General features: G+C 44.9%; 2 protein-coding genes across 12 annotated transcripts in view; one reads left to right on the forward strand and one right to left on the reverse strand.

The window, feature by feature from the left end:
* Positions 1-469: 469 nt before the first annotated feature.
* On the reverse strand, positions 470-4,404 carry LOC123950890 (collagen alpha-1(I) chain-like). The gene is made up of 5 exons (XM_046019359.1): positions 3,632-4,404; positions 3,130-3,542; positions 2,349-3,043; positions 1,380-2,164; positions 470-1,289 (listed from the first exon to the last, which is right to left on the reverse strand). The coding sequence occupies exons 1-5, from the start codon at positions 4,402-4,404 to the stop codon at positions 470-472; spliced, it is 3,486 nt and encodes a 1,161-aa protein (XP_045875315.1).
* Positions 2,574-24,187, forward strand: part of GULP1 (GULP PTB domain containing engulfment adaptor 1) — a 260,500-nt gene continuing 238,886 nt past the window's right edge. For 7 of the 11 annotated variants that reach the window (XM_046018774.1, XM_046018769.1, XM_046018773.1 and 4 more), the window contains exon 1: positions 2,574-2,773. The gene's annotated coding sequence lies outside the window, so the exon portion shown is untranslated. Of the gene's footprint in view, positions 2,774-2,793; positions 3,040-24,187 lie in introns of those variants that run through there. The other 4 variants (XM_046018779.1, XM_046018778.1, XM_046018777.1 and 1 more) reach the window with 3 other exon arrangements.

The following is a 24,187-nucleotide window of genomic DNA, read 5'->3' on the forward strand; positions in this document are numbered from 1 at the left end:
ATGTACTTATCTTAGAGAGAAGCGCACAAATGGGGGTTCTGCTGGGGGAGGGGAGGAGAATCTGAAGCAGACTCCACGTCAGGAACCCGAGATCGCGACCTGAGCAAAACCCAAAATTCGGGTGCTTAACCGACGGTGTCACCCAGGCACCCTGTTTGTATTTTCATAATCACCAACAATGAAATTGTTCTTCTCACCATTAGCTTTTTTCTTTCCTTGTCAAGGTTCTTCAGTTCAAGTAAGAGAAACTTCCAACAGGCTTGAGCCAGAATATTTAAAAATATTTTAAAGGTGCCGAATCTCTACACACAGTGATGAATGTGAAGAATTTTCGACTAGAAATCCGAGTGCGTCCAGCGGGTGGGTCAGGCGCACTGCAGCGCCAGCGCCCGCGGGGCCTCCGGAGCCCTCCGTGCACGGCTCTTCCCGAACTGCTCCGGCCGCGCGCCTCGGCCTGCTCAGCGCCTGCTCAGTGCGGCCTTTCTGGAAACCCGGTCATTGCCGTCCTTGCGTCTGTCCCTCTGCGCCGCCTCATGGAGCAGCTCGTGTCACGGGTTACAGAAGTGACACAGCGGTCGCCGGTCGGAGAGTTTAAACACGGGGAGAAAATATAAAAACGAGTCATGTTTAGCACCGCGTGCGGTGACGGGGACGGCGCCGGGACCGGGAAGGGCGCTGTGGGGTTTCGTCCCCCTCCGTCGGCCATGACAGGCGCGTCACAGGCGTCTAGTGTTTCTTTCCGGGCAGCTTCCAAGTCCCGCGGACAGGCGCACAGGCACGGCGTCCGGCGTCCTCCAGAAAGGACTTCATTGGGGAACGGAGGGGAAGCGGGAGCCGCGGATCCCGCTCGGAGGGAGAGTCTGACCTCGGGGAACCCCGGCCGAGCGAAGGTCCACGTGGGCTCAACGCCGGAAGCGCCCGGAAGAGCCGCTCGTCCAGGCCGGAAGCAGGCAAGACGCGCCTGTTGCGGGGTTTCGGCCTCACCTGGTGGGGAAGCACCGACGGCGCGTGATCTCCGCAGCCCGAGTTGCCTCGCGGCCCGCACGCGTCCGGTGGAGCCGCGACAGGTCGACACGGGTCTCGCACTCCTCACGACGTGGGCCGCACGCTCCGGGGGTTCACGGACGGTCTCGGGGACCCGGGGTTCTCGGGCAGAGCGCAGAGCCCCACAGCGCGAGCAGAGCGCGGTCGTGCGTGACGCCGTGAGGGAAGCCGCCGCCTCGCGGCCCGGGGCGGGCTGGCGCGGACGGCCTGCCCCGGTCCTCACCGTCCACAGCGCCCCTGGCTTCCTGGCCGCTGGTAGGAAGAAATCGACTTCAGGTTATTTACAGAAAAAGCAGTTAACGCGGTCCTCGGACTTTGTTACTCAGGGATCTCACCGCTCGGCCGGTGCGCTAACAGGGAAGACCACGTCCGCAGACGCCTCAGTCCGGTCGTGGCTCCGGCTCTCCTCACTCACTGGGTCTGAGGTGGGTCCGCTGGGGTCCAGGACTGCGGTCACGTCGACGAGGGCCGCGTGCTCCCTCGGGTGAGCGTCCGCTCCGGAAACCGCAGGCCGCGTCTTCTCCGGCGGGAAGAAAACTGCTTCCGTCAAGGGGGGTTGGTCCCCGAACCACCGCGTTCCCCGGACCGGACCGTGAAGTGCGGTGGAAGAACCGGACGCCGGGCGCGCGGACGCCGACTGCGCTGACCCTGCTCTGTCCCCGCCGCTGCGGCCGCGCTTCTGTCCGTCTGACCGCCGAGTCCCCTCGCAGCTATGATCGTGCGGGGCGTCGCAGGCGCGGAGCGGAGCGTCGGGGTCTGGGAGGGTCTGCTTGTCCGACTGCAGGCCCCGCGCCTCACAAGGCGCTGTCCCTGGACCGTCTACGCGCACCCCCGAACGCAATCCTCGCAGCCTCCGTCCCGGGCGTCTTGGACACACGTCGAGGCCCCCGAGCTTCAGGTGCTCGTCAAGGGACCGACCTGCCTTCCCGGTGCTCGCACCAGGGTCCGCCCGCGCGGGGAGGCCGCTGGCGGTGTCTCCCGCACGCCCCGCGCGCAGTTCTGGGCTCCGAAGCGCACGTGCCCGTGCCGGCGGCTCCCACGCGCAGGGAGGCGGTCGGGGCGCAGAGCTGGAAGCGGGCCGCGTGGGCGATGCGGGGCAGGTGCCGTCCGGCCGCGGGGACTGGGCCGAGGTCCGCGGGAAGGGTCGTACGGGCGTGTCTGCTCCTGGCGCTTCTCTCGCGGGGCGCGTGTCTCACGGCGGGGCGGGACCCGCGCGCACGGGGAGGGCACAGCCCCGCGGGGGGCCGGGGGGGTTCCAGGGAAGGTGGGGGGGGCGAGGCGCGGGGGGGGGGGCGTGGTTTCGCTTCCGTCCCGGCGCCGGTCGAGAAAGGCCTCCGCTGTCCGGGCCGGTTCTCCCGCGTCCCCCTCTGCCCCTCGGTCCCTCCGCCCGCGCCAGCCCGGGCCCGGAAGCCCGTCAGCGCCCGCAGCCCATCCCGCTCTCGGGGGTCCCGCTCCGCTACCAGCGCTCCCGCCGGCCGACAGGGGGCGCGCCGCGTCCCGCCGGCCCCGCCCGAGGCCGGCGCCCGCAGCCCTGCCGCGCCAGTGAGCGCTCCGGCCGCGCGGGAGGCGGCGGGAGGCGGCGGGAAGCGGCGGGGCGGGCAGCGCGGGGGGCGGGCGGGCCGCGGCCGGGGGTGCTGAGTCCGCGCCGACGTCCGGCAACTTTCCGTGCGGGGGCGGAGCCGGCGGGCCCCGAGGACGCGCAGCGCGGCCGACTGCGGCGGCGCGTGAGGTAAGGAGCGGCCGCTCGGTGCCGGGCCTCGGCGGGCGGGAGCCCAGTCCGGCCGGGGCGCGCGGCAAGGGCGCCGGGCAGGGGGGCGCCGGGCGCCGGCGGGCAGGTTGCAGGGGGAGGGCGGCGCGAGCGCGGGGTCCTCCTCCCGCCCGGAGGCGGCGAAGACCTGTTGACGGCGGTGGCGCGGCTGCCGGGAGGACGCGGAGCCCGGCGAGGGCGGGACGGGCCGGCGCGCGGCTCCAGGACCCCCTCCCCGGCCCTTTGTGGTAACTTGGGGCGCGTGTCCGGCCGGGGGGCAGGGGCGGGGGGCGGGGGGACCGGCGCCGCCGAGGGGGCGCGGGCGCGACGGGACTGACCCGCAAGTCGTCGCCGGGTCCCAGCGACACGACCCCGGAGCGAAACTTGGCGCGGCGCGACCCCCCTTTGTTGGCGCCGGGCGGAGTGGGCGTGGGGGCGGGGAGGGCGGCCTCGGGGGTCCTCAAAGCCGGGGCCGGGGGGCCCAGTCCGGGGCGGCGCCCGCGCCGAGAGTCCCCGCTGCGTGGGTCCAGCGGTTCCCCGTGGGGGCGCCGAGTTAGGGGCGCGGCGCGGCGGGGCGAGGGGACCCGGGCTCTCGGTCAGCCGCCGGGCTCGCCGCCGGGTCCACTCCCCTCCGGGTCCACTGCCCGCGGGCGGCTCGGCGCCCGGAGCAGATCCCGGGGCGGCCGGGTGTGCCTGTGGTCCCTGAGGCCCGCGCAGGTTCCCCGGGTGCGGGGTGAGGGCTCGGGGCCGGCTGTCCCGGAGCGTGTGGACGATTTAGCGGGGCCCGGGCAGGAAGCTGGACGCGGTGCGGGTGGAGCAGGGACAGCGCGGCTGTGGGACTTGCGGGGGTGCTTAGCGTGCGGGACGCCGGCGCGGTGCTCCTCCCGCGTCCCCGCAGTGTTCCCAGCGGGACTCGCTCTACTTTCGGGCACTCCGCGTGCGCCCGCGGTGTGCAGGTCGGTGGACCGCAGCGCCGTCCCCCGGAGCCCTGCGTGGTACCCTCCGCGACCGCTGTGCGGGGAGACGCCGCGTCCGCGCGCGAGAGAAAGTTCTGGTCGTGGGTGTCCCGCTGGCTCCCGAGCGCGGGGACACCGCCGCGCCGACCTCCGGCGGCGACACCGAGCGCGCGCCCCGGTGCTGAAGGAGGCGCGGACGGCAGGGAGCGTGCGGGGCGGGGAGGTCGGGACTCGCGGATCGCCCCTTCCCCGCCGGCAGTGCCCCTTCCCCCGCACGAGCCCGCAGCCCGGCCGGAAAACCCGGCGTCGGGCGGGCACCCGCGACTCCTCGCCCTGTAGTGAGCGCGCGTGGCCGAGGTGCCCCCCGCGGGACTGAGGGCCTCCTTGAGCCGTGCGGGAGCGTGTTCGAGTCCTCACGACCGACGCGGACGCGAGAGGGGCCTGGCCGGCGGCCAGAGCGGGCCGGGCGCAGCTGCGGGCACGGGGAGACGGGAGTGCGGGGTGGCGGGGAAGGAGCCGCTGGCACGCGGGTTTGAACCGGGGTTTCTTGTGCGGGTGACTCGGGTCAGCCCTCTGGGCAAACGGAACAAACCGAGCCCAGAGGCAGGAGGTGGGGCCAGGGCCGCTGGGGGTCAGTGCGGTGGCCCGGCCTGACATCGCCTGTGCGGGTCCCACGTGTTCAAGTTCGCATTTTGTTGAGGTCGGTCTCCTCATCCTGGGCTCTGCCTGCTGCGCTTCAGTCCCCTGACCTTGACCTTCCTTGTTTCCGTGGCGGTAAGAATGCGGGACTGGGGCGGGGAGCGGACGCTTTCCCACCTGCGCTGAACACTTCAGTTCGGCGTTCTCGGGTGGCACAGGTCCGGGTCATGCACTTAAACTGGAAAACGTGTCCGCCACAAGTGGCCCCCATGAGTCGGTCTTGCCCATTGCGCTGCGAGAGTAGAACTAGGGGTGATCTCAGGGTCTCACACAGTATTTGCCCAGTTCTGGAGGCCCTGCTGCGTCCAAGTTCAGATGAGCCGGGAACTCGGAGGCTTATCTGCAACTCAGACCTCCTTCTCTGTGTTAGACTTGTGTCCTTCCTTCCGTCCCTTCTTCTTTCTTTCCTTCCCTCCTTTCCAGGGAGGTCGGTTTGCCGTTGTGAGTTCGGAGGCTGGACGGTACAGTGCGCTAATACGGGTTTATTTCCCTGGGCTGATGAGTTTGACATCGTGAGTATCAGGCTGCCCTCTGAGACTGACATCATGAATCACCCTTGGCGAAGTGTTTTCCCTGTGATTTCAGTTTTTCCACTTGCAAAGTAAAGAAACTTTTCTTTCCATAATTACAAGTTTACTGTGAGCGTTGAAGAGATAAAGTTAGGTTAATAGGTTTTTAGAAATAGAAAGGTCATAGAGTTTCTTACTCGGTTGATTCAATTAAGATTATGGGGTAAAATAGTAATATTTATATCTAGTATACACGTGTTACAGTGACTTATCTATTTAATGTAAAACAATGACTATTTTTGCATTTGAATCATAGCTTTAATCAAATTTTAATCTTTGTATTGGGTGAGATTTTGTTATGGTTAAAGCTGAGTCATTCAGAAAAATACAGTCAACAAATTAATATGTTTTTCTTTTGCTTTGTATTAATAGTTAGGACCAGTTATATTTTAAGTCCAGCTCAATTTTGCCTTTATGAGAAGTTACCAAATATATTTGCAGAATTTGGCTTCCTTCTCGGAAATAACACTTGAGGGACTAAAATTACATTTATGGTGTACAAACAAACTTTCTTTTCCCAGAGGCCACAACAGTTTCCTTTTAAGAGTTTAGAAGGTAGATGTAGGAGCCTTTCAAGAAATGATTCAACCAGTGTTTGTTGCATATCTTTTATGTCCAAGGTAACAGCAGTCCTGAAATCAAATCCTATCTCTGAACAACTTAGCATTGAGATCTTGTTTATTTTACTTTTTACCAACATTTAATTTATTGTCTGTCTGCTGTCTGTAATGTATGAACTTGTTTCACACATGGTAATTGTGAATATTTCATTTTTAGTTTGACATGTCAGCAAAATGAACTACCTATTTTTATAGATTAATGTACTGTATTGTATACATGGATGTTTATTTTTCAGGTGAACAGGTCAATGTACTAGAAAAAGAAAATAGTAAGCATGGATAAATTGTTTAATAAAGGGGCTCCTGGGTGGCTCAGTGAGTTAAAGCCTCTGCCTTCAGCTCAGGTCATGATCCCAGGGTCCTGGGATTGAGCTCCACATGGGGCCTTCTGCTCAGCAGGGAGCCTGCTTCCTCCTTCTCTCTGCCTGCCTCTCTGCCTGCTTGTGATCTCTCTCTCTGTCAAATAAATAAAATCTTAAAAAAATTGTTTAATAAAATCTTTGGCAAAATACTTCATCATAACCTTTTTCTGTTTGAAAAAATTTCTTTAAGATCTTATTTATTTTATCTGAGAGAGAGCACAGGCGGGTGAGCATACATTGGGAGGGGGGGCAGAGGGAGAGGGAAAGGATCTTAAGCAGACTCCCTGCTGAGCATGGAACTCATTCTCACAACCCTGAGATCAGGACCTGAGACCAGAACAAGAGTCTTAACGCTTAACTGACTGAATCATCTAGGTGCCCTGTTAGACTACCTTATTAATAGTGAATGTATAAAAAAAAGTAGTATATGGGTTATAATAGTAGAATTTATGGTTATAGTAACAAAATAGGCCCTTTTTTTTGAGAAATCAGAGGACAAGTGAACTTTCAAGGATATATTCAAGGATAGTAAATGTAATGTAAAATATCCAATTTTGCTTTTGATTTTAAATTAAAAATCTTAAAATCTTTAATCTCCATTGCTGAATATTAGATGGTTATTATTTAAATTTCACTTAGCAGAGCAGTTTGTGATTCATTCTATAAAATCGTAGTTTTCTAAAACCTCTAAAAGACAAAAACAATGCTATTTTATTTGAGTACAATAAATTCAGAAGTGGTTACTTCAGGAGTCAGCCGTGTGGTTACCTGAGGCCTGTCCTGTCAGAGGCCGGTGGGTCTAATAGTGCTTGACTTACCACATTTAGAGATCAAGAAACTTAAACTTGTTCACATCGGAAGAGGAAAAATGGTATAAATTTTGAGCAAAGAAATCTCTTTGCTTTCAAGCAATGGAGGTATGAAATTGGAATCAGGCCTTTACTTTAAAGATAATGGCTAAAAGGTATTATGTAAAACTGTTTTTAAAGACTGTTATTTGCTAGTCTTGTATATGTTTTATGCTAAGAGAATATTTTCAGCCACTCTGTGATACTTACAGTTCATGATTATTTTCACCGGAAGACAGTTAATTGACACAATATTGCACAAAGGTATAAATGCCAATTTTCTGCTCTCACTGTAACGGTATAGTTATGGTGAATTTGGAATTCATTTCATCTTTCGATATTTGGATACTTACGGGTAGTGTTGAAAAGGCAGGTCACGTAGTATGAATGAATGAGTTAATATAACAATTGTGATCCAAAGATTTAATATGACTTTTAAAGGAGTTCTGAATAACACTGTGTTTTAGATGGTACACCTAAGAAAGCATATCTAGATAATAATAGCTGCTTTTACTTCATATTCGTTTTTGCTATTAACATTATATAAATATATCTACATATTGGTTTTATCATGTACCTTCTGAAGAGGAAGTTCAGAATATATCCTAGAAATTTCTAAGACTTAGGTGACTAATGCCTCTTTCTCTATATATAGATTTATCTCTATATAGTATTTATATCTCTGTAAAGTATATGTACATATAATTTTGAGTTATGTATATCCTTTGATGTTTCTCTATTATGCTTGGTATATTTTTATGGGAAAAGTATTCAGTTAATTGATATTTCTAGGCCAATTTAAACCATCAATTTAAAATCCTTTTTAGATAACTGTTGCTAGAGATTCTTGAGTCCCCCCTCCCCCCCTTCTAAAGGACCATTCAGGCTTTTATTTATGCCTGTAAATGTAGAGAAAAACAGTGGCAAAGATCTGCTACCCACAGTCCCACGGTCTTGGGCAGTGGCTCTGATGGTGACGGAATCGTGGAGGCCTCTCTGCTCTCCGGAAGGAGAACACAGGCAGGTGTGCGGCTGAGGTGAATTCACTGCTCGGAAGGTAGCTCTTCTTGGTGTGTTTAGAAGGTACAGTGAAGTGAGAACTGGGTGTACAGGTAGTGTTTTCCTGGGATTGTATAGCGTTTTCTTTCACGACTATCAGATGTTACACTTGGCTTGTTTCCTGAAACTTCGACCCCAAGTCCTCTAAGGATTTCAGAGAACTTCATGAGCTGCACCAGAGCTCCCAGCAGAGAGCAGGTGGAATGACTGGTGCAGTCCTTAATCTGCTGTCCTGGGGGATGATGACAGTTCTTTAACTGGCTGAAAGCAGCTTGTTGGGAGCTTTGATAGAAGAAACTACGGAGCATGAGTAACCTACTCACTGAATCATTAAGGATTTGGCTAACATTGTCACATGTTATATAATATTTCATGAGATGATAACTAAGCTCTCTTTCTCAGTTTGTAAATGAGGTAATATTGATCTCACACAGCACTTTAGCTGAAAAGCAAACAGAACCATCTCTGCTGTGGTAGCAAATCTCCAAGTTTGAAGTAATTAAAATTTGATACAAGAGAATGAACTTGATTTTAGCCTCTCAATTTCTCTCATAGCTGTTTACAACCACTAAGAGGGCCCTATATTTTAAAGTAAAATTTTAATAGCAAATAGGTTAATTTACTCAGATTTCCACTTGTGTGAGTTAAAACATAGTGTGGTAAGTACTGAAAAGAGTTTTATTTAGGAAGAGTACTTAGTGACATATTTTTAAAGGTCAACATGAATGTTATTCTCTGTAATCTATTTAATTTTTGTTTGTCTTTGTGCAACTCCCTGGTAAATACTCCCTAGTAAATTTGGTCGATGGTGGAACTCTCCTGGTACCTCCTCGAGGATGTGCACTATTAAAACCATAAACGTGTCCTCCAATAGAAATACTGATCATTGCTAGTAACAAAAATAAAAAATTTGGCTTATTGTAAAGAACAGTTATATAACTGAATTCCTAAGTGATTTAACTCTATGCTGTACTTAGTAATTGATTATAATTACTCAGAGGACACATGCTTTTGAAGTGAAGGCTAGCAAAACACAGTGAGGAGAATGGTTAAGGAGTCGTATTTGAATACATGAGTTGTATTTGAAATTATCTAATGACATCTGAAATGGTAAAAGTCTGTTTCAGATCTACAAAGTAGCACTTCTTTATGAGAGTAGATACTGTTTTGAAATTTTGTGAATTGTTATTTCTGTTTTAATGCCTCATTGTGCCTCATGTATAGGAGAATGGCTTAAACCACTAAGTTTAAAACATCTGAATTGTCTTAAGCTTCATTGCTTAGATTAAGTGGACTAGGAAATTTATGATCGACTTGGAAAAAGGAAATTTCTTAGAGTGGTGCAGAGAAGGCTTTAAAGAACAGTTTTGTGACATCATATAATAAGTATTTCTTTGGGACTTCCTTATTCAATGAGATACTGATTTTCTTTTACGTTTTCATAAAAATCTGCAACCTTTTTATATAAGCCCCTCTTCTCATTCTGGAAAATGTAACTGTTTAAATTATGAATTGACAAATAAGGTGATTCTGATATGATCCATTTGCATTTTTTAAAAGATTTTATTTATTTGAGAGAGAGAGAGAGAGAGAACGAGTGGTGGAAGGTGCAGAGGGAGAGGGAGAAGCAGGCTCCCTGCAGGAAGCCGGGCGTGGGACTCATCGTGGGACTCCATTCCAGGACCGTGGAATCATAACCTGAGTTGAAGGCAGATCTTGACTGACTGAGCCACCCAGACACCCCAATCCAGTTGAATTTAATAAATATTTACTGAACACCACTTTCCAAAATTTTTTGTAGTTCTCTCCTAAGTTTTAGTAGTAAATGACAGTGATGTATCTCAAACTAACTTTAATAGATCTATATAGAACTTGTTATTTCTCTAAATTCTGTGCCACACTGGAGAGGATGGAGTAGGAGCGGAGTTCTTCATCAGATTAGGCACACCAGTGTCTGGTAACAAAGTGTGGTGATAATTGTTGGGCAGAGGATGAAGATGAGTTGCCAGTTAAGGAAGGAGTTACAGGCAGTTTAAGACAGACCAAGTGCCAAAGGCAGGAGGTGTAGGACCATGTAAGTGGTTTAATAGAGCACCTTGCGGAGTTTGGAACTGTAGAGATATTTCTTCTTTCTGGCTTCATGTTGATGATTTAATCATTAGTAACTACATATAGAAGTTTAAGAACTTTAACAGGGTGACTTATCTTAAAAAACTGCTATCTTATTTTTATTTCTTTTCCCATCTCTCCAGATCTAACTAATGTGTAATTGGAGTCACAGAGAACTGAGCATGCTCTGCATTTCACATTCCATGGTGTCTGTGAACTTGAATAGGAAACAACGACATCATTACTCTCGTGAACACCTGGCTTTCTCTCTCACACACACACGCACACAGACACACATCTTAACAGTACCTGTAGCTTTCCAGAAGTTGCAGCCATTTATCATCATGTCTGATTGCCTTGGCCGCACATATATGGGAATGTTTTTATGCTTATGACTAGTTTGAAATAGCCATAATAATTACATCTGCTTTTAGGGATTCTTTTTTCATATGTAGGTGTGTTTATAGGCATGTAGCTATGTTTTCAGTTGTTTCAATGGAATTTTAAGTCTGTTTCTTTTACATAATTTATATTTTATGCATTTAAAAGCACTTGAGAAAGGTTCATAGACTTTACTAGACTGCCAAATGGATTTATGGCACAAAACAAATGAAGAACTCCGGGACATTTATACTGATTTTTTTCAGAGGTGCCATTTGGCTTTGCTCTCTCTTTTTTTTTTTTTTTTTAAAGATTTTATTTATTTATTTGACAGACAGGGATCACAAGTAGAGCGAGCTCCCTGCTGACCAGAGAGCCTGATGTGGGACTCGATCCCAGGACCCTGAGATCATGACCTGAGCGGAAGGCAGAGGCTTAACCTGCTGAGCCACCCAGGTGCCTGGTTTTGCTGTCATTTAATCAGGTTAAAAGAAATTAAAGTTATTTAACTCAATTTTATGTGTTATACAGAGATATCCCAAATATTTTTGGAAGTAAATCTAATAAATAATGCTTATTTTCTAGATTACTTGCTTTATTCATGAAAGTTGTGCAGTTTTTGGTTATCTTGCTTAGTGACAGTTCAGCCAAAAAGGATTTATGTTTCATTTCAGAACAAGTAAATTTAAAAAGCAGATTTATCTTTTTCACTTTATAGCATTAACTATATTTGGAATGGTTATGATTGAGCTGGGAATTTTGCCTTGTGGTGCTGGTTTATTTTTCACATATAAATGTTTTGTCTCCTCCAGTACATTTTAAGTTCCAGGAGAGAATAGGTTAGTTTTACAAGAGAGAATAAATATATGGGGCGCATGGGTAGCTCAGTCTGTTAAGCAGCTGCCTTAGGCTCAAGTCATGATCCTGGGGTCCTGAGATCCCGGCCAGTGTCAAGCTCCCTGATCATCAGGGAGTCTGCTTCTCCCTCCCCCCTGACATGCCCCCTGCTTGTACTCTCTGGCTCTTTCTATTTCTCTGTCAAAGAAATAAAGCTTTTTTAAAAGAGAGAGAACAGATATGTTGAACAGTTATTTGTATCTTCTGCTTGGTAGGAACTATGCCAGTATTAGTAGTCTCCTGTGAATACTAAGGAAAAAAAATACTAATTTTATGTATATATAGAAGTGATTTTTTTCTATGCATCAGTCACTGAGTTACTTAACATTATGTATTTAGTTATGTGATGTGTATTATTCATAACTACTTTTGGTGAAAAATGTAAATGTATGCCAGTAGATTTTGGAAAATACAAGTGTAGACTACATAAAAGTATAGCAAATTCCTGTATTATGAAAGGGAACTACAATTGAAGCATATGTGATGAATTTATTGCACTCTATTTCCTTTCTTCTTGCTTGGTTTGACATTTCTCTTGAGATACCTCCATTTATGAAATTAGTCTCTTGTATTGATATTTATTTGAATCTGATGATTCAGTTTTTTGGAAATAAATGACAAAAATAATACCTTTAAACTTATTAATTTTAGATAATTGCTGTATAGAGCTTCACATTCATAAGTCCAATTTTGGTAGGTCTGGATCACCTTAAAACTAAAAGGGGCGGGTGCAATGTAATTTTTTGTATTTGAAAACTGACAGTAACTTCAAGATCACAAGGAGAGTTGACTGTCTTTCAGTCTGTTTCTTGTTTTTGGCTCCACTTTGTATCTTCTCTAATGGTAAGCATGAAATTATCACTTCTTTACGGCACTCCCACGTTGGGATCTTCAGGTCCACTGGAGTGACAATGATTAGTTTAAGCCAGGTGTGATCCTTTACCTGAAGTTAATTCTCCTTTCTGTTTCCTGCCCATTGATTCATGAGCGTGTTTTCACTTCCGAGAGTCCTATCCCTTTCCTTGTTGTGGCAGACACTATTGATTGGTCACTCAAGTAATTTACTTATTCCATTTTGTTCATAGAACTCTGGTGTTAATTCACATGTCCACTCTACCTCACATGACTCCAGGAAAGGCAGTTCATTCCTAAAAAAGTGAAATTTCAGTTAGCCTAAGTTAATAATCATGGTACTTCTGTTCCCTTTGTTAGTGATTCATTATTGAGGGGACCCGTTTCCTTACCACGGTCATCCTCAGGAGAGATGTGTTTTTACGCGTAGCAAAGGCACCTTGGATGAGAAGGCATGTGTCAGCTCTTGATACCGGGTCTTTCTGGAATAGGTGTTTTGAAATTGCTACAGGGAGTCATCCTTTATCCACTAGGCAATCCAGCTTGAGGGCAAAACAAATGCATTAATGATAGCAGAAAAAAATGTAAAGAATGTAGGTGTTTGCGGACATTATTGGGTCCGTAAATCAACCTTCGGTAATTCTGGGTTTACTACTGTGTGAAATAATGAAGTTCTTAATTTTTCAAATGAATTTGAACTGGACTTTTCAGTTACTTAAATGAGAAACTATCTTAATTAGAACAGTTATTAGGTGGTATCTTAATTTGAAATAAACAATTTAGAAGTAATAATTTAGGTTATTAAAATGTGTAGACCACTTGAATTTTGTAAACATTGGATATGATTATTGCTATTACTGTATAAAAATATTTTATTACTTAAATCACCAAATGTTATTATTCATCTTAAGTATATTCTGAGATAAGCAAATTCTACATATATCTCAGAAATACATTATTCAACAAAATAAATTCGAAATAGAAACTTACAACCCAGTCATCTCATAACATGACACCACTTCGATTGGCAGCTTTGGTGTCTTGGAAACATTAAATGTACATTAAGAATCAATGAAAGAATCTCGCACCTCATCTAAATAATTTAAGCTTGGAGTCCTGTTAGGACTAACATAAGTATTTAAATATAAAAAAATAAAGCAGGTAGGAGTAGAATTAAAGAAAATTGTGAAGTGCAGATCCATGCACAGAGGTATACAAAATGCAGACATACAATACCCTTTTAAGTAGAAACTAGTTTTGTAAAACTGCAGTTCACTGACACCATTAGCAATTTAATTATTTCCTGCCACCTTGTTCCTGAGTTAGTTTTCTTTCTTTTTTGATGATTTAACACTATGCATATTGGTTTTGTAATATGCCGCATCAGGGTATGGCGATCTGAGTCTTGGCCCTTTTGCTGTAAAGATGGTAGGAATTACCCAAAGCTGAGAATTGATAAAAGCGGGAGTGTAATATATTTTAGAGCACTGATGCTGCCCTTAGCGAAAATGATTGTTAACCAGTGGTTTAAGCAAGCAAACCCAGGAATCATCGAACTGTCAAAGAATAAGTGTCACGGTGGGCAGCTTGGTTGGAGTGAGGAAGCTAAAGGTTGTGCGGGCAGAGCACGTGAAGCCGAGCAGCTGGTGAAGCCATTTGTCGAGAGCCTGCATTAGAGCAGAGTGGCCGCCGGGTCATTGCTGCAAGAACAGGCTGCTGTCTGAGAGCGCTCTCCGTGTGGATTGTGGATGTTGGAAGCTCAGGTACAGTGTTGGGTTGGGAGGGAGGAACATAGCCAGTAACTTGAACAGGGAAGGAAAAGAAGACAGACTTCAGAAGAGTGGTTGCTGATGGAGGGGTCAACATTACTGTAATCCAGATGCGCATGTTAGTTTTTTGCATAAAAATGCAGTAAACATGCCTGAGATGCTTCCTGTATGAGATCATGACCTTCTTGCAAAGCTAGGCCAGAGAGACCCCATCCTACAAAGTGCTGCAATTCTCAGAGGATTTTTGTTCTTGCTGAAGCTGCTGTTCAGGGCTTGTCCTGGGGGCATCCCTTTGCTAGGGAATAGGAGGCCTCTGACCTTTTCCTGGCTTAAAAGGGAACCACATTCTTGGGTCTTTTTTTTTTTTTTTTGACAAAGATCACAAGTAGGCTGAGAGGCAGACAGAGAGAGAGAGGGGGAAGCAGGCTCCCCGCTGAGCAGAGACCCCCCGATGCAGGGCTCTATCCCAGGGCCCTGGGATCATGACCTGAGCCTAAGGCAGAGGTTTAACCCACTGAGCCACCCAGGTGCCCCCATTCTTGTGTCTTTGAATGTGAATGAATTATTCTTGGTATGGCAATGAATATAAAGGGACTCTGCTTATTTCTTTTGGGAATTTTTGTGGAAAATACAGCTTGATTTACAGCAGATATTAATTGAGGAAGTGGGTAAGTATCCAGATAATTCATATTCCAACTTCATTTGTAAATTAACCAGATAGGTGAAAACAGTTTGCCACCCCTTAAATCATCTCTGTCTAATTGGATCTTTGAGGAACCTGCACTCTTTTCTTAACCCATTGTACCTATGAATCCACACCAAAAGTGAGTTTTTTGAATAAGAGAGAACCGATAACAATAAGACAGGGCTCTGGGTATGCTACCTCAAAATATGGCTCCTTGAACTATCTCCTATTTCAAGGGGAAGGAATTTGAGATAGTGGCATGTGGGGGAAGGGCTTTCTGACCTTCCTCTGAAGCAGGTATCTCTGTATCCTGGGAGGAAGGAACATCCTTATCTCTGAAAGCACAGGGACGCGGGGAGGAATCTGAATGGTCTGGCTAAGTTCCCCAGGTTACTCTATATGTACTAAGCTCATAATCTTTCTTCTATTGTGTCTTTCCAAGACCGTAACCCTTTTTTTTTTAAGATTTTATTTACTTATTTGATAGACGAGATTACAAGTAGGCAGAGAGGCAGGCAGAGAGAGAGGGAAGCAGGCTCCCCGCTGAGCAGAGAGCCGGATGCGGGGCCAGATCCCAGGACCCTGAGACCATGACCTGAGCCGAAGGCAGAAGCTTCAACCCACTGAGCCACCCAGGCGCCCCAAGACTGTAACCCTTCTTCAAACCTAGCATGAAAACAGTCAAGTTTAACCATTTCTTCAGGTCTTCCTTTCCTTAAGAAGGCCCCATGTCATGTTAACTAGGTATGTATGTTTTTCTCTTGTGAATCTCTCTTTTGCTACAGAGAGTCCCAGACAAGAGCCAAGAGAGGTGAAGGAAAAAGATATTTCTTCTCCTCTATAAATAGCATTTATAGAGTGCTTACTATTAAGCATTGTGCTATTTTTTTTATAATTTATAAATGTTTATGAAACTTGTCTTAGGTTCCACAACTTAGACCAGGGAAGATAGTTGGATGGGAAGTGCTTTAGTTATTATACCAGCTGAGAGAGTGTGCAGTTGACATCAACAGTCATCCTGGAGGATTAGGTCAGCCTGGGTAGATCTTTTTACTAGTACAAAAATAACCTCACTGGCTACACACCTGGGTGATGCTTGATTCCCCCGTTTTTTCTGGATTGATGAGCTGCTCCTCTCCACTCTAAGACGTGGCATCTTGGAACTCCTGTGTGACAAGGCATTTGTTCATTTTATCCTACTGAGTTAAAGCATAAAAATTAACCAATTGACTAAATTGTGTCTGCATATTGCTTTGGCTTTTGCTTGATTTGATTTGTCTGGAGGGTTAACATATTGAGTGAGAAAATCTGACATTTTCTTAATCCCATTTTTCTCCTGGTTTTGTCAAAATGATAAGGTTTGAGTAAATGAAGCACAAGATGTAAAATCATTAATATTAATAGTTTCTGATAGCACCACAAATACTTTTCACTTAGGTATTTGACAACATTTTCCTTCACTGAAAGGAAGGACTAGACAACCTCTGAGAATGTTTCAGGCCTTCAGGTAGTCTAAGTTTATTTATTTTTCTATTTATCTATCGATTGATTGATTGCTCCCTGCCGAGCAGAGGGCCTGATGCGGGGCTCGATCCCAGGACCCTGAGATCATGACCTGAGCCGAAGGCAGAGGCTTAATCCACTGAGCCACCTAGGCACCGCTAAGTTTTATTTTTAAATAATTAAAAATTTTTTTCTTATTTTTTTGAAGATTTTATTTATTTATTTTAGAGAGAGAGCGCAGGCCCACAAATAGGGGGAGGGACAGAGGGGGAGAGAGAGAGAATCTTAAAGCAGACTCCCCACTGAGTGAGGAGCCTGAAGTGAGGCTCTATTTTAGGACCCTGGGATCATGACCTGAGCCGAAACCAAGAGTTGGATGCTTAACTGAGCCACCCAGCACCCCCCAAAATTTCTTAATCAAAATATCATATTCAAAGTTTTCCTATTTTAATATTTGATTTTTTTTTCAAATATTTTGACATAAATTGTTAGACCTTTGACCTGTCGTGGTATTTTATAACTTGGGTATTATTACAAGGTTCTCTTGAATGCTTGGAATCACACACAGGAACTTTGACATATACATGTTAGGGGAAAGACATCTGTGTAGGAGGCAGTGAGAGTGGAGAGAGTGTTTCAAGTATGTAGGAAATTGTAGACAAGGAGTGAGTGGAACTAGAAGCCTGGAAATACAGCTGGAGAACAGAGTGGAAGGGAAAGAAGGACTAAAATTGCTGGGGGTGAAGCAAGGGAGTCAGAGGTCGGATCTGGGGGCCTTTCTAATCCAAACTTTGTGCTTCATTCAAAGAACAATGAAAAATCCTGCAAGATTCTAACAGTGTGATGAGAAGATGTCGTCTTCATTTTATGTTTGAATAGATGGTCTGCCAGTAAGCCTAGGCAAGAGAAGATGGTAGATGGTGATGAGAAATGAGTTTATAGTTACTCAAGAGAAAAAAATGTGTACATTTTGATGATTTGTTAACAATTGTGGAAGGTAGGCATGTGGATGGTGTAAATGCTGATTCTGTACAGGAGTAAAATTTTATTTCTACCTTTCTAGGTTCTTGGGTGACACTGATTAATGAGAAAAAAAAGCAGATCAACAAGAGAAAAAAGTTTAATAACATGTATGCTTCCTTTATACATGGGAGATACCCAGAAAAGCTGAGTGACTCCTCCAGATGACCCAGGCCATCACCTTAAATACCATCTCCATCTGAAGACAGGAAGATGTTGGGAGGGTGGAAGTCCGGTTGCAGGAGGTTTCTAAGAAAACACAGTTAACAAGGGTGTGGCTGTTAAACAGATTTAAGTCAATGTCTTCTCCACTGATGAGTTTCTAGAGATTTGTTCATCCTTCTCTTCCTGCTGTGAGAGGGACACACCTTTTTACTAATGGAGTATGTCCTTATAAATGTCCCTTACAAAGGAGTTCCTTCTGTTCGGTTTTCAGAGCTTTCCCACATCTGCTGTTTCTTAAAAATAGCCAACTCAAGATAATCCTTATGCCAAAGGTATATTTTGGGGTGGCAAATTCTGCTCCCCTTCAATTCTAAGATTTCTTGTTTGGCAACCTGGGTGTTTAACTTCTTAACTTTTTCTTCAACTTCCAGGTAGAAATAGAATTATTGAAGAAAAATAATGATTTTCTATTTAGGACACATTTTGATGTGTCTGAATCATCTTGTTACAGATGTCCAGTAGTCATACAGTCACATACACACACACCCCTACATACCTGTAGCGAAGAAGTTTGGTGTGGGCTCGTGATATATGTGTGTATCTATGTATTGTTGGGGCCACCCCAAGATGGCCACTTTGGCATGAAGATTATTCTGAGCTGCAGACAGCTGAACTTTATGGGCTGAAGAGAAATTTTGCCCTCTCTTAATTACACAGAAGAATCTAAATTGACGATCTTTTCTAGAATATGGGTTGTTATTGAGAGATAACAACCCAGAGGTAAATTCGCCTGAATGACCCATGTGTATGGAAGGACAAGCATCTTATTATCAAATATCTGCTCTTCTTATCACCCTTCCTTTGAAGTCCCAGCTCCCCACCCAGATCTCCTTAGTTCAGGTGACCTAGATACCTCATTCTACCTGATTATTTTTGGAATTTATATGTCTGTATGGATTCCCCCTACATATGCTATTATATTTGATTTTTCTCCTGTTAATCTGTCTTATATCAATTTGATTTTGATTTTTAGTCCAGCTAGAAGGACCTTTGAAGGGGACAGGAATTCTTGCTCCTTGATTGTATATCTATATATCTGTATATATATATGCACACACACAAGTTACCAGATTTCAGATTATGAGTTTTTAGCTTAGGGACATAAAAACAAAAGTTTATATAGTGGGAGGGAAGTTTATGACATGGCTCCAAGGAACACTAGTATTTTAATCTGTGTGGAAAAAGCAACGCCTACAAACAACACGAAGAAGGAATTATCAGGGAGAAGGAAGAAAACCCAGGAGATATGATGTTATAAAAGCCAAGATTAAAAACAAAAAAGATTTGAGAAGGGGATGATCAATAGTGTTAAATGGTATAGAAAATCAATAAATACACAGATTAAAGTGTCAGCAGACACTTAAAGTGTCTGATGTACTTGATATAAAGGTTATTGGTGATTATGGTGAGAACCACGTTGATAGAATCACGTGTTTGGTGAGTTAGTTGTGAAGTAGAGCATTTAAAATAGAACCGGAAGACAATTCTTTCACGGCACAAATCTGTGGTGTAGGAGAGGGCAATTTTATTACTCTACCCTTTTTGGTTCTTTTGGGTAGTCTGTTAACTAAATTGACATAAAACGATTTAATAGGAGAAAAAGGTAATTATGTAAGTTAATAGGCACCTCATAAAAAATTATGAGACCTAAGGACGTGTCAGTTGGTTGAGGTTTATATGCCATGCTAAGCTTACGAATGGGATGGGGACGTGGGGCTTCACAGGGGAGGAGGGTTATTCACAGGACAGTAAGAGGAACAGAGGTTTGGCAATTAGATGCTCACTCTGCCATACAGAAAGGTCTTTCAGATAAAAACTTACCTCTGATAAGAGCCCTCTTTTGGGGCCAAACGCCCTTAAAAATTCTTTTAGGTGGTTAAGGGAGAAGTAAAAGTTTGTCTTGAGTCTGCTGGGTCTTCATTGCTTTCAGCTGAGAATAACCCAAGTGCCAAAGTGGCATATTTGGGGCTCATGTATTTTGTTCCCTCCCAGTAGACTCGGAGAGATAGTACAGAAACTGAAAAGGGACTTGGGTTCTCCTACAGAAAGGGTTTCTTTAAGATGGGAGCTACTTCATTATACTTTTTTTAAAAATTAAATTTATTTAAATTAAAAAATAAGCCACAAGAACATCTTGTCAGTTTCTCCACTCCCCCACCCCACCATCTCGGGCAATCACCAGTCTGTTTTCTGCAAGTGTGAGCTTCGTGATTTAGTTTTAGATTCTACACGTGAGAGATCGGATGGCATTTGTCTTTCTCTGTCTGACTTACTTAGCAAAATGCCATCAAAGTCCCTCTTTGTTGTTACAACGGCAAGATTCCATTCTTTTTTATGGCGAAATAGTACTCCATTGAGTATAAATACCACATTTATCGGTGGATATGTAGATTTTCCCCATAGCTCCCCTGTTGTAAATAGTGCTGCAGCGAACATGGGGTGCCTGCTACCTTGTCAGGTTAGTGTTTTTGTTGTCGTTGGTGAATATCCAGAAGTGGGAGTCCTGGGTCATGTGGTATTTCTGTTTTTAATATTTTTGAGGAACCTCCATACTGCTTTCCACAAGTGGCTGCACCATTTATGTTCCCATAATAGTCCATGAGGGTTTCCTTCTCTCGAGACCTCCACCAACACTTGATATTTCTTACCTTATCTAATCCCCGTTCTGACCGATGTGAGGCAGTATCTCACTGTGGTCTGGATTTGTGTTTACTTGATGATCAGTCGTGTCGGGCATCTTGTCCCGTACCTGTTGGCCATCTGTATGTCTTCCTAAAGAAAAAAATGTCTTTCAGATTTTCTGCACGTTTTTCATAGATTTGGTTTTTGGTTTTTGCTATGGCGTCTTAGGAGTTTTATAAAATATATTTTTGCCACTAGCCCCTTACAGATACATAATTTGCAAATATTTTCTTCTGTTCAATGCCTTTTCATTTTGTTGATGGTTTCCTTTGCTGTGCCAAAGCTCTCCCTCCCCGTTGTGTATTATCGGCACCTTTGTTCTAAATTAATTGACCATATATGTGTGGATTTATTTCTGGGCTTTCTGTTCTGTTGATGTATATGTCTGTTTTTATTTATTTTATTTTTAAAAAATATTTATTTATTTGACAGACAGATCACTGGTAGGCAGAGAGGCAGGCAGAGAGAGGGGGAAGCAGGCTCCCTGCTGAGCAGAGAGCCTGATGCAGGGCTCAATCCCAGCACCCTGGGATCATGACCTGAGCTGAAGGCAGAGGTTTTAACCCACTGAGCCACCCAGGCGCCTCTATGTCTGTTTTTATACTAGTACAATGCTGTTTTAATTACTGCAGATTTGTAACGGAGTTTGAAATGAGGGAGTATGATGATGCCTCCAGTTTCGTTCTTTCTTAAGACTGCTTTGACTGTTTGGGATTTTTTAATGGTTCCCTACAAATTGTGGGATTATCTATTTTTTCTTCTGTGGAAAATGTCATGGGTGTTTGGTTTTGTTTTTAAAGAAAGAGAGAGTAGGGAGAGGGTGGGGGAGAAGCTGACTCTCCTTTGAGCAGGGAGGCCAACATGGGGCTTGATCCCACGATCCTGAGACCATGACCTGAGCTGAAGGCAGACGTCCTACCAACTAAGCTGCCTCAGCACCCCTCATTCTTGTTTTGATAGGATTTGCACTGAGCCTATAAGTTGCTTTGAGAAGTATGGATATTTTAATGATACTAATTCTTCCAAGAGAGATTTTCTTATACTTAAAGCAGTTTTGGCAAATAGTGTCTGGAGAGACCAGCAAGTATCTGTATGATGAAGTTGTGCCGGGTGGTTGGTGCTGTGCTGAACTGAGAGTGCACAGCCCCTGGCGGGGTAGTCCCGCCTCAGCTCTTTGCAAGGGTAGATAGTGAGAACGTAGACTCCTTGTCACATCCGTGGTTGTGGAGAATAAGAATATGTGCAGGGTGCCTGGGTGGCTCAGTGGGTTAAAGCCTCTGCCTTCCGCTCAGGTCATGATCTCAGGGTCCTGGGATTGAGCTCCACATAGGCCTCTCTGCTCCGCAGGGAGCCTGCTTCTTCCTCTCTCTCTGCCTCTCTGCCTACTTGTGGTCTCTATCTGTCAAATAAATAAATGAAATCTTAAAAAAAAAAAAAAAAGATGTGCAGACTAGGATAGCGTGTTAGGATCCCAAAGAATATCGAGGACCACTGGAGACTTACTATTGTATTTATTACAGCTTTATGATTTTTCCGCCCTTTAGGACTCTTAAACTTAATTATGCCCAAAGGTCCCATTTTCAGATAACATCGCATTGGGAGTTAGGTCTTTAAGGTAGGGATCTTGGGGGTGGGGATACAATTCATTTAATAGCACCCAGAAATACACTGAGTTTCTTTGAGAGAATGATGAGACTTTATTGCGAAAGTAGGTTGATGGATAGCTGATACTGTTCTGATCCTTTGCTGTAAGCCTGCTTTTGTATACTGTGTGCTACTGAGTTAGCACTTCACGTTTAGAGTGTGCGATGCTTCAAACACATGGGCACGGTGCTTATACCATTTTGCATGATCAGTATAACACGTTGCAGGAATTTCTGTATTATAGAAAAAGCCTGAGCTTTGACTTCTTTGGAGATAGGATTCGGTATTTACAGTCTGGATGCTCTTCAGCAGATGATCTAATCGCATAGGTCTTCTCCTCCAACCTGTAAGGTGCTGCGTAAATCTCACACAGTTTCTTGAGAGAATGAAACACAGCTGTTCCATGAAGTACGCTGGCCGTCACTTAGTAGGCGGTCGGTAAATGGCAGCTGGCATTATTATGCAGAAAAAGTGTAGTTTCATGCTGTTGTATTTAATTGAATGGTAAAATGTAACATTAAAACATGTAAGATATGTAAAATATATAACATATAAAAAATTCTGATTAACAGATGCTAATTTATTTAAATGAATGTATTCTAAACTATAAGTGCAAATGAAATAATTTCAATGTGGTGTGTTATTTGAGACTTAGAAAAGATTAAGACTGGAGAGGTGCAGAGTGTCTATGTTTGACTACCTCTCTGTCAAAAAGTTGTGTATTTTCCGGAAAAAGAAAGAAAGAGAACGCACGCTAGTTTAAAACATTCTGTAATTTGAACTGAGATTATCTTTTGTAGAATAATTTTTGTTCTTTTTTATACACAAATGAAATGTCATGGGAGAAATTTGTAATATAAAATATTAATGTGAACCACATGAGAAATCCTTAATCCTAAAATTACATAGGAGAAAACTCTTGTTACCATTTTTGGCATATATAGATCAACACTTGCACAATTAGTACATGCTATCAAAACAAGTTTAAGAGGGCTGAAGAGTAGAAAAGAACAAAAATGATCTGTCCATTTTAGTGACATTTTTCTTAATTTTAAAATTACAGGGGCGCCTGGGTGGCTCAGTGGGTTAAGCCGATGCCTTCGGCTCGGGTCATGGTCTCAGGGTCCTGGGATCGAGCCTCGCGTCAGGCTCTCTGCTTAGCAGGGAGCCTGCTTCCCTTCCTCTCTCTCTGCCTGCCTCTCTGCCTGCTTGTGATTTCTGTCAAATAAATAAATAAAATCTTTAAAAAAAATTTTTTTTTAAATTACAGTTGGGATCACTTACAACACACTAGTTTGTAATTTGACTTTTTTCATATAATATGCAGATGTACAGTAATCGATTAGGTAATGTACTAGGATGGAGGCAGGAGGAACTTGAAGGAGAACCCTGAGGTGTAATTTCATCGTTTCAGATCATGTTAGTGTTAAAGGTGAGTGTGGAACACTGCAGATTGTTGACGTCTGAACAGAAAATAAGTAATCAGAGAAACATAAATCATTTGGCAGTGGTTTCTGGCAGAGTCATAATTTTTCTCCAGGAGACAGATGACTGAGAAAGGATGAGTGTATTATAAACGGATTTGCACCCATCTGGGCCCTTTTGCTTTATCTTTCTTAGCACTCCCAAGATTTGGCTCGTTTTGAACAAGTTAACTGTGTCAACAGTGACTAGAGGCCTACAAGTTGGATCATTTAGGTCTTATTTTCTGCACTGTTTTCTGGATACACATTAGCACCCACACGTGCCTGGACTCAACTTACTTTGGGTCTGAGAAGAGGGTCTGTCTATGAGGCTCTTCTTGATGTCTGCATAGGCATTAAAGTCGCTTGGATCTCAAGGATAGAATCTATTTTTCAGGTGTGCTGTTTAAAATGCATCATTTCCTTGAAGGGCTAAGAGCATGCTATGTTTTGTTTTGTAACTTTGCACGTGAAAACAGTTACCACAGGAAAAGTCTTTAAGATATAAACTCTCAAGGTATTAAAATTAAAACCTTACAAAAATCAGCTTTTGAACATTTTTCCCCCTAATACTTTTTAAAGAAATATCTCCTGTTAAAATTTTGAAAACAAAGAAAGAAGGAAAAAAAAAAAAAAGAACAAACCCACAAAACAAAAATGTACCGAGGCTTTATTTGGCTTTTACTTATGTATTATGCCCTCCTCGGTACATCTAAAGTATTGGACTTTTGCAAGGAAAGATGAAGTGAAGTGTGAAGTCTGTGGGACGTTATGGAAGAAGACCCCAATAAATTATTGACTTCCCGAGATACAGGTAAACCTGGCCCCTCACTATACGTTTTCTTGTTGTGTGTAGTCCTGTCTGTGGATCCGTCATTTCCTGGTTTAGGGATCCTGGGGAGATTATGTGCTTGAATGTAAATTGAAGATAATATGAATCTCCTATATATCACAGAGCAGTATAAAAGCCAACATCTTTCGTGACACCAGCAGATTCTTATGTATCTCTCTCTTGTGTACCTCCTCCTGGGGCCCCAAGATTTTGAATTCACC

This window comes from Meles meles, chromosome 9 (assembly GCF_922984935.1).
Source record: "Meles meles chromosome 9, mMelMel3.1 paternal haplotype, whole genome shotgun sequence".
In the NCBI taxonomy this organism is placed as follows: domain Eukaryota; kingdom Metazoa; phylum Chordata; class Mammalia; order Carnivora; family Mustelidae; genus Meles; species Meles meles.